The 10,266-nt window shown below is 35.6% G+C and overlaps 2 protein-coding genes across 2 annotated transcripts; both read right to left on the bottom strand.

Moving 5' to 3' along the window:
- Positions 1 to 2,718: 2,718 nt before the first annotated feature.
- Nhe1 (Na[+]/H[+] hydrogen exchanger 1) lies at positions 2,719 to 6,065 on the bottom strand. The gene is made up of 5 exons (XM_018540186.1): positions 4,665 to 6,065; positions 4,407 to 4,576; positions 3,941 to 4,312; positions 3,526 to 3,857; positions 2,719 to 2,790 (listed from the first exon to the last, which is right to left on the bottom strand). The coding sequence occupies exons 1-5, from the start codon at positions 5,965 to 5,967 to the stop codon at positions 2,766 to 2,768; spliced, it is 2,202 nt and encodes a 733-aa protein (XP_018395688.1). The 5' UTR covers positions 5,968 to 6,065; the 3' UTR covers positions 2,719 to 2,765.
- Dph2 (Diphthamide biosynthesis 2) lies at positions 6,042 to 9,857 on the bottom strand. Its single transcript, XM_018540187.1, has 6 exons — positions 9,424 to 9,857; positions 8,433 to 8,766; positions 7,864 to 8,345; positions 7,490 to 7,781; positions 6,895 to 7,092; positions 6,042 to 6,058 (listed from the first exon to the last, which is right to left on the bottom strand). Exons 1-5 carry the CDS (start codon positions 9,553 to 9,555, stop codon positions 6,914 to 6,916), a joined length of 1,419 nt encoding a protein of 472 aa, XP_018395689.1. The 5' UTR covers positions 9,556 to 9,857; the 3' UTR covers positions 6,042 to 6,058; positions 6,895 to 6,913.
- Positions 9,858 to 10,266: the final 409 nt, after the last annotated feature.

Here is a 10,266-nt window from a genome sequence, read left to right as displayed (position 1 = left end):
TCTTTGTAATCTTAAGAAATTGGAATTGTTGGGGAGAGACGCGAGAGCAATGAACATTTTTTTGACGAAGAGAATGCTTTGCTATCAAACACCAAGTTTTATTACATGTAAGTCGCAATGCGCGCGAGATACTGTAAATATTGCGGGGTAAAAACCCGGTGCGGGGTTTTGCACATTTTTAGAAGAGCGTTCGCATATTTAGGCGATCGGCTATTTGGCGATTAAACCGTGGAAGGGTTGGCAGAGACCTTTCCGAACGGGTCACGACATAAAAAATGTACAGCGATTATATATCAGAATCAGATAGAATCGGAGAAGATATTGGATTGTGCGCGCGCGAGCGAGGACGAAAAGGGAAGATAGAGAAAGGGAGACGCGAAATTGTGTGGCGTACGATAATATTATTATTATCTCACTGATTGGTACATAGTCATACTGGTCTCGTAGCGTTATAGAGAGCCATTTAAACTCTGCATGCTTAGCCAATTTGCGATCGCCGGCAGGTCCACGAGGTCCCGCCGCGCGACGGACGTTTTAATAAGGGTGTAAAACTATCGATAGAGGCGCGTGTAGGCGCCCGCGATACGTGACGATCATCTTTAGAAGTTCATCGAGCCGACAAAAACGGGACATGCAAGTTACAGCGAATTGAGCCCGGACGATGCGTCGCGAGAAAAACGACTGGAGCAACGGGACAGGGAAAGCAGAAACGGCGATGTTGTTGTCGTGCTCCTCTTCTAGACAATATCCCAGTTTAGCGCGATAAAAATATGTCCTTTGTACCGGCTGGATGATCGAATCCTCTCGCGAGAGGACCGGAGAGTACGCTTGATTGGCTCATTAATCCGCCTGATCGCGTCACATATCTGCAAGATGCGGAGGAACGGGAGGCGTCACTTGGGCACGCGTCGTCATTGGGTTTCCTGTAAATAACGAGCGAATTAATTTCGAAATTTTCGCATTTTTAAGCGCGTTCCGTTCGGCGTTTAATTACAAGATTATGTTTGTTCCATTTTCAAAAATGACAGAGTAAGGAAAGATTCTTACTCGCATCCGATTTTTTCGTGGAACCGTTCCTTTCCTAGTCGCATAATCCATCGCATTTTACGTAGCAAATTCCTATAGTAGATTTCTCCTGACTTCTGCACTAATGAATATTTGAAGAAAACGTTAAATCATCGTTCATCCGAGCGTATCGTACAATCAAAGTGCATCCTGTCTTTCGGACATCTTTAGTGGATCACGTCGCTTATGAAAAGAAAGGGCCAAGAGAGAGAGAAACAGAAATACTTAATATAATCATCGCAAGTCTATTGTACACTAACGTCTCGTGCTCCAGTCACTCGATGTAACGACCGTGCGAACGAAGCGTTAAGAACTCTAGAGCATAATAAAATAGCCATAACGAACCGAACGAATAAATGGATTTGATGTTTAGACGCTGCCTCCGTTATGTGCCCTGCCGTAAAGAATAAAAAAAATAACAGACAACCATGTATCCTCCCCTCTACCCCCATCTGAGAGAGAACGATATATAACATGGAAAATAAATTCGCAACAAAATAAATTGCTTCTCCTTTTTCACTTGTCATCCATCATTTAAGGTAGAAAAGCATAGCAGTTTGAAGTTTTGCTTTACGTGAGTTTATTATTATATATGTATATCACAAATTATATCACTTTTTATTGTCCCTCGATGTGACTACGGTCGTACAAAGTGTAATGTACAATATGTTTACATTTTTCTTAATGTATATGCGTTCGAATATTGGACCAAGAGAATGAGAATACTTGAACGAAATTCGTTCCGCAACTCTGTGAATACTTTCCCGCTTGTATATCATTACAGAGTGTACTTATATATTACCTGTCAAATGTAACAATCGGTTATATTTCACTTAATTATTTTTAATAGTAGAACGTAGGACATACTCGCATATTTTCCGCCAGTTGATTTCTAACTAATTCAGTTGGGTTAACGCTCGGCCTAAAGGAAGAAGATAACGTATTCCTCCCACGAATGATATGATACGAAACACGTGCTGGTAACTATTCACATGGTATACGTATTTTCTCTTCACAATAATATCATCGCAGGTAATCAACAATAAAAACAAACTTTTTTAATTTTAATTTTCCACATTTACTCTGTTCGTTTAAATTAAATACTTCCAACACTACAATACTTTGGCAAGGTCAAATGTATAATCAATTTCATGTCATAAATACTAATAAATATTGATATTAATTTTGTATTAATGTAGATAACAAAGCACATTTGTTTTACAAATATGATTAAACAATTTTGTAAAAGAGATAATAACAAGTAGAGTTGTAAATTATTTCAATTAATTCACCGTTAATTTTATCAAATTTCTTCGAATGTCTTGTTAGTTATATATTAAAATAATTAATAAACTATTAATATATAATTGTATAATTAAGTAAATAACATTAGATACATACAATATTACTATCGCCATATACATTACATAACAGACTTCGTTGTTTCCTGTTATAATTTTACTTCCATATACAATTTAATTTGAGAATAATTACAAAATACATAACAAGATTAACACAAATAGAATCTGTTATTTGTACAAATCTTTAGTGCTAACGAAAGTATCAGATATCACATAGTCTCTAAATAATCTGAATAATTCATTAATTCAACAAATATTGTTTGATTAAAGAATTATATATGGAATAAGAGATTAATATAATCCACAGGAGAAATTATATTTGTGGGAATAAGTTGTACTTTAATCAGACCAATCCTCCTCCGTTCTGTAAATTAATAGTACTTTTGTTAATATTTTATGATCTTGCTGAAACCAATTTACTGCCCATCACCGCTGCCAAGCTGCTTTTGAATAAAGTAAGCATATTGGACAATACACTGTTGTTCACTATATAAGCAATAATATAACGATTTTTATAATTATACAGATATGTGTAAATATTAGGCAAAAACAAATAAATTACAAAAATATGATATACAAGGGACAATTATTAACATCTTTGAAAAACATTACTCATATTGTAGCTGTATAGAATTTGCTGTGTAAATTGATATTGTTCCATTGCTCTTTTCTCTTTCCATATAGTTGTTCATGAACGATAGGAATAATTAGCGAATTACAATAAATTATATGAAATAACTTTCCGTTATTAACTCCATTCATATACATATATCAATGAAGTGCATTAATAAAATATATGTAATAATATTAAGCAATAAGCAAAGTCAAAGAGAAATTCTATACTAACTTTAAATAGAGAAAATCTTAAAAGCTCACTCTCAGTTCATTAAAATAGAATAACATTTGCAGCTTTGATGAAAACGAATTTTCATTCTTGTGAAAATATTTATACCATTATCGTAGATTTAATAGTAGTATTAATAAATATTTATATATACATCCATTTACAGGCAATATAATTTAAAAGCACATTAGTTCAGCACACTTAAGGACACACCACACACACGTACACAAAATTAATTAAATACTTAATATAGACCCGTGTCTAGGACGTCCGTTCTTCTCCTTCCCGCGCGGTTGCTCCTTAGCTGTTCTAGTGATATTCAAATTTAATTGTGCGGTTGATGCTGTAGTCGCCTCATCATCCGATTCTATTGGACTGATTCTGATTGCTTGGTACCACTGATTCGTTAAATCTGTCATCTGTGATTTACAATCCTTCAACTCCTGCTGCGTGAATCGTCTCGTGAAAAACGGAATGAAGAATTTCAGATCCCATCTTGCGAAACCGCGAATTCGCGATTGCATGAAGGATACTTCCATTTCCTCCTCCGTGAGTTCCGATAAGTGCTCGGAATCTATGGTTTGTCCCTAGACAGAAAAATAACATCATGTATTATCTACATAAAGATTTAGTATATCAATTATTTGAACTGTAAGACTTTTCAAATTACCCATTCTCTCGTTTTGCTCAGTGTTACTTCCTTATCCTTTTTCTTCCGCCTGCTATTACTTTTCTGCTTCTTTTCGGCTCTTAAAAATTTCAACAGAGGCATAGTGGATCCACCGAATATTAAAGTTGTGAACAATACGATGATAAGCGTCGTTGTTATTATAACGTGACGTGTTTCATCGCTAAAATCTAAATGGAGCGACAATGCGTACGAAATAGCACCGCGCAGGCCGCTAAACCACATGATGAACATCATCTTCCTAGTGATTTGATGCTCACGGAAACGATTAACGAGTAAGGCCAACGGAAATATATTGGCAGCTCTTCCAATCAGGCACAAGATTACAGACCAAACGACTAATGCTGGTTCAAACTATTAAAAAAACAGAAAATTAAATTAAAAGTGTTTAAGGATTATCCGAGAGAGAGACATATTACACCATAATCTTATTATAATTATATAATACCCTATGTCTAAAGCTGAACAACGCTAATCCCAAGTATGCAAAAACGCAGGTCTCAGCTATGAATGCTAAAGTTCGCATTGTCTGCTGCATTGTGATCTGTGTAACAGTTGACAAATTGAAATGTGTATAGTGCGACATGACTATTCCATTGAATAGAATCGCCATAATTCCTGCAACAATGGATTAGTAAGTACAGTAAGTAAACAACAGTAGTCATATGATAAAGAAATTCTCTATATAATTATTACAAATGTTTACCTGACAGTTGTATGCCTTCCGCTAAAACATATGGAGCATATGTGAACACTAACATTATGCCAAACTCCAAAGATGGATTCTTCCTGAGGTCTACATGCTTTAACAGCAGTGCGCTTATCAAAGCGAATACCACGCCAATACCCGCAGATGCAAAGAACATTAGGCAAAATCGATTCAGGCCAAGTATGATAGCCTCGCTGGTCGTCGCCGCGTTGTTAGACTCTAGGACGGAAGTGGTCAATACAATAGAAATAGCATCGTTCAGAATCGATTCTCCAAAGACTAACATGTTCAAGACTGGATCAACTTCCAGAGCGTGAAAAATCGCAACCGTGGCGACCGGATCAACCGCTGATATTAACGACCCGAAGGCGAAGCTCTCGACAAAGCTAAGCTTATACGCCACTTTCGCTAAACCCAGCAGATATATCCCGGCGCCGATGACAAATGCGGAGATGGCCGTTCCGAAGATGGCAAATACCATGATACTGCCGATATTCTGGAAGAAGTTTCCCTTGTGCAGATTATATCCTGATTCAAAGATGATGGGCGGAAGTAGGACTAGAAAAAACGCGGTCGGCGAGAAGGCTTCCTCCTTCCTCCAGTTTGCAATATTTTGATGTGACATAAGGTTTATGATCATGCCAATCGCGGCGCCCAGGAAGACGATCACCACTGACTCGGGAAGGTACTGGAAATTGGTCTGAAGCATCAGATGTATTAATAATATGCCTAATGCTAGGACACATAATACAAAAAATATGGACATGGAGCTGTTATGCTCCTCTTCAGCAGAGCCCTTGTCAGGCAGGACCGGTTCTGCCGGGGCGACAGTGGTTGTAGTGGCATTGGTCGAATTAACAGTATCTGGACTCTGCGACGACACAGAGATATCTGTCGTGTTCCTATCACTGATTGGACTTGGCGATGTCGCACTATTCTTCTCGGTCGTCTGATCGCTCGCAACATTGTCAGGCTGCGCCGTACTCGGGGATGGGGCTGGCGACGATGGTGGTTTAGGAGTGATTGAATTATCATTGTGACTGACTACGTAGTGTGTAATGTTCGCGGGTCGTGCCGTGCTGGATACTTCGGATGATACGTTTACGTTTGTTGTGACATTCAGAGTAACTGGAGCGTTTGTCACCGCTGACGTGGTCTTGTTCTCGGTGACGATGCCGCTTGTATTTAGGTTAGTCGTGTCCTCGCCGTATGACACATGTCGCGATATATCGCACAGCAGCAAGATCCCGATGACGAGGCTCCACCTGCACGACAGTACGAAACGTGGTCGAAATGTCATTTCTCAACGGTGTACCATTATCTCGCAGGTAGCAGAAGACGGCTTTGCAGCTTTCTCTCTTTTTCTCTTTTGTGTCGGTGTTTTGCTAGAACTCGATAAAATTGTGAGAATTCTAACGTTTGACTAGTGAAATAGAATGTTCAAGATCACAGCTGACTCAGCTGTCAGTCCCTACAAATATAAAAAAAAAATTCCCTAGAATGTGATTTACAATGATATTCATACAAAGTTCCTTGTGTATTGCATTAAATTATTTTTGACATTATTAATAATAATCTTTTGTTGACGGAAATATATAAATTATGCTCTGTTTGTGTATCCTGGAATATTGTAATCTAGGAATATTTATTGAAATAAGAATAGTTACGTTTCTATCTCTACCTTAATTAATATCATTATACTTTGTTGATATAAAAAGTAAAATAAAAGGAATGATAGAATTAAAGTTACTTATATAGTTATAAAATTAAAATACTAAAAACTTTTAGCCACACATCTCTTAATTATCCTATTCATTTCTAAACTGTTATGCCATTGATTATATTCTCCAGATACCTGAATGAGAGAGTTTTAAAACATTAATATCCGTATTTATAATCCTTATATTTAAGGAGCACTAAGTAAAAAGTTTGATTATGAATACGGGCATAAATTTTTGTGGTTTGAACGCGCAGACTTAAAATTCTAAGAATTTTTTAAATTGCTCTTTTTTCGCGTTTTTGACACAATTTTTACATTTTCGTCGTTCTTCACTGATTTTTTTTTTCAACGTTGAAATTCTAAAAATTCTTGAATTCGTAATTTTTTAATAGTTTAATTGATGTCACTTTATACTTGATTAAACTTCTGATACTTTACGAAATTTGGAAAATTTAGAAATTTTTTGCAAGTTGAAAAATTTTAGGAAAAAGGAATGGATGAAAATACTCTATTCGTAGAAGTAGATTTATTCCATTTGTGCGTTATGATTATCTGTTTTTAAACTTTCATTCGTATACTCCCACGCTAATCCAACGCGACCAGTTTCTGCTGGTTGTACAGGATCTTCACCTAATCTTTGTTCGACTCCCTTCCAAGATCTTTCTTGTAAATATTGAGCTCCAGCTTTACCAATAGCAACAGTACCTAACAAAAATAATAATTGTTGCAGTTTACATAAAATCACTTAAATTATTGAAATTGCTTGCACAGAAAAGATATATAAAAAAATTAATGCTTAAAAGAAATAATTTTTTAGTAAAAATAATTATAAGAGAAATGCGAAGAAAAATATCTTTGATCTGTCCGACATTAATTAAAAAACATTAAATAATTTCTTATTAAAATTGTAATTTCAAGATTGCAGTTTTTACTGTTAAGGCCTATCCACAAGTTCACAATTTATTTCTCAACTCTTTCCAAAATTAGAAAGAGATAAGGAATAAGTTAAAACTCGGTTACGAGTTAACCATGAGTTATGAAATTGGATCTCAATCTTATTAATTCCTTGAAATTTCTTTTAATTAAAATAAATTGAATATACCTGATGAACGGACTGTCAAAGCATTCATTTGATCTGTATATACAGTATCATCCTCGTAATTTCTAATATTACTAGTAATGAGAGAAACATCCGAATCCATTGATGGCTTAAAATCGATGTAGTGAGAGCCACCGGGCAATATCTGCCGAAAATCCATAAAATATTGTGGAGAAAACTCTCTTGCGCTGTTAAATGCTAATTCAACTTCGTACACCGTAAGTATGGGCTTAAAAAAGTCTCTCGAGTCGAATACTTCATTCTCTGGACAAGCTATCACAACAAAAACGTCAACCTGAAATAAAAGTCAAACACTCGTTGACCTAATTGTATAATATGATAAAATTAAATTCAATATGTTTCATTAGCTGACATACCTCCGCGAAATTTGCAAGCTTAGCAGGATTTATCTTCCCTACACTAAGAAGGTAAGACTTTTTATTCTTTTGTTTGAGTATTCTTTTTACTGTGTTTATAGCTGCCAAATATTCTTGAATACCCAACGTGGCTACCACAATTCCCACAACTTTGGCATCTCTCAATTTTTCTATTAAGAATCTCCTTCGTTTCAACCAAGGTGTATTCAACGCGTCAAACTCAATAATTTTACGATTTGTAAAACAATACCACCTCTCCACAGGTATACTCATCGCTAATAATGCAAGAGTTTTTTCTTTCTCGCCCAAAAAGAACCCTTCATAATCCTGTACTTTATATCCATTTTCTAAAGTATAATTTCTACCTAAGACAACTGAGGCCGGTCTTGTTTTTATATCAGTATATTCCACGTTTGATGTACAATTTAATTTAGACAAAATTAAGTGTTTATATATAGGTTTCAATATATTATATACATATTCTGTAATCATACAATTTGCATTATATATCTCCACCTTCATCGCCATCGCTGGTTTTCTCTATTTCTAGCAATACTTTAAACATTTACCAATTTTATGTGCATATGCCACATCATAGAAAAATATAATCTTCTTTGTGCAATCAAAAAAGATTCGCTTGAACTCATCAGCGAATTCCAACGTGTCCAATTGGTTTCTCGGCAAAATGTGAAAAATCGGTAAACGAGCAGTGGGATTAAGGCAAGCGTGTCCGAAGTGTATTATGCCATCGGCATCAATGTGTTGTGCCGTTATCTCGTCGACACAACAGCTACCGCAAGTCGTGTCTCCTATGATATACACTTTCTGTCCTACTACCTTTTCTAAGCGTAGCGCAACTTCTACCGAGTTTGGTAATAAGTCATCTGGAAACTGTAGACATACCTACGATACACGAGAGAGCATTACAGCTTGAAAGAGAGATATTTAGTTAATAACAGAATTATACATACGATTATAAAGAATTCTAACAGATTACACACATATAATTACATACAATAAAAAATATCTAGCTATGAGATAATGTGTTAATAACTGTTTAATATTAAATATATATATATATATATGTATTAGATAAATTTAAGATCTGTTTTTTATAGCTAAACCAGTATACATTTTTGAAATATAAAATGACATGGGTATACGTTTGATAGATTTTTGAAGTGAAAAAAGAAGTGAAGAAATCTAGGTCAGTCTAGTGAGGAATAAAAAACAGATCCATAAACTTGCAAACACTTGCAATTAATTTAACTTAACCTAATCTTATCTACCATCAATAAATATCTTCAGCAATGTGATTAACATTATCGTTATTGTTATGGCTTCTTCACCATCCAACATTCTCATAACAAAGACACAACGATACATCTCTAGAAAAGATTTTTTTGACAATTTAACACATAACCTCAACCTTATCGTATCTTTAATTCATGAAAAAACGATGCTAAATCTTTAAAAAAAATCTGCAACTATACGATCCTACACTATTGTACATTAGTATATACATGAGGCATTTTTTAAAAACGTGTGCATCCTTTAAACCTGTTTTAAGGCATTCGTCCGGATCCAACGAGCACATTTCTCTACGTCGTACGGATCGTCCTGACCGTCTGTCATTTCGATGACTTCCGCCTCGTCCTTCGCAGATTTTTCGATTTTCGTCAACGAGATCATGTCGTGGGGCCCGCAAACGTCCGGCGCGGAGATTTGTTTACGATCGTTTGCATACGTGCGTTACTGGAATTCGCATATGGCGGGTCTTCACGAGCCTCCACAAACCTGCGCAATTTGCGCGTAATCACCCCTCCTCATATTCGTCCCACGTAAACTCTCCCCTTTTCTTCCGCGTTCTGCGGTTGCCGCGGGAAAGCAAAATGTATTTTAAAATGTATAATATGATTCTATATATACTTATATATAAATGCCCGAGAGACGAAGAGCAGAAGGGACGATCGATCTATTCGATTTATTATTTCCGATTGTTTTTGCATCCTTTTGCATCTCTTCCATTCAGAAGCCGGAAAATGTACATACACTTTGAACGCAGAAACGAAGATGTCTCGTAGAACAAAACTTAAGATTTTACCTCTCTCTCTCTCTTTCTCTCTCTATTAATATTTTTTTCGCCTTTATATGCCCTCGAACAATAATGCACCGATTATCAATCGATTTTGAAGCGCAATTTTATGACAAAACCAGAAATATCACGTAAAATTGATGTACAATTTAATATATTGAGGCTAACAAGAGACAATAGAAATTTATTGGAAAGAAGCATTGACGAAAAATATTTAGATATTTTTTTATGTTTAAAAACAGTCAGAATTTAAAGTATAAAAAATATTCCTTTTCCATAATAAAAGTTTTGTTTAAAAAATTATACAC

This window comes from Cyphomyrmex costatus, unplaced genomic scaffold, assembly GCF_001594065.2.
Source record: "Cyphomyrmex costatus isolate MS0001 unplaced genomic scaffold, Ccosl1.0 scaffold2359, whole genome shotgun sequence".
In the NCBI taxonomy this organism is placed as follows: Eukaryota; Metazoa; Arthropoda; class Insecta; order Hymenoptera; family Formicidae; genus Cyphomyrmex; species Cyphomyrmex costatus.
The sequence above is the reverse complement of the archived record's forward strand: the minus strand, read 5'-3'. Positions and strand labels throughout refer to the sequence as shown.

What these genes read in the sequence shown, in the direction of transcription:
- Dph2 (XM_018540187.1), bottom strand. Translation starts at nt 9,555, where the DNA reads ATGATCTCGTTGACGAAAATCGAAAAATCTGCGAAGGACGAGGCGGAA. An exon ending in GGACGAATGCCTTAAAACAG is followed by an intron (nt 8,767 to 9,423) that starts GTTTAAAGGATG and finishes CGTGTATCGTAG; the next exon opens with GTATGTCTACAGTTTCCAGA. An exon ending in AGCTTGCAAATTTCGCGGAG is followed by an intron (nt 7,782 to 7,863) that starts GTATGTCAGCTA and finishes CTTTTATTTCAG; the next exon opens with GTTGACGTTTTTGTTGTGAT.
- Nhe1 (XM_018540186.1), bottom strand. Translation starts at nt 5,967, where the DNA reads ATGACATTTCGACCACGTTTCGTACTGTCGTGCAGGTGGAGCCTCGTC. An exon ending in TGTTCAGCTTTAGACATAGG is followed by an intron (nt 4,313 to 4,406) that starts GTATTATATAAT and finishes TTTTTTTAATAG; the next exon opens with TTTGAACCAGCATTAGTCGT. An exon ending in AACGGACGTCCTAGACACGG is followed by an intron (nt 2,791 to 3,525) that starts GTCTATATTAAG and finishes ATTAATTTACAG; the next exon opens with AACGGAGGAGGATTGGTCTG.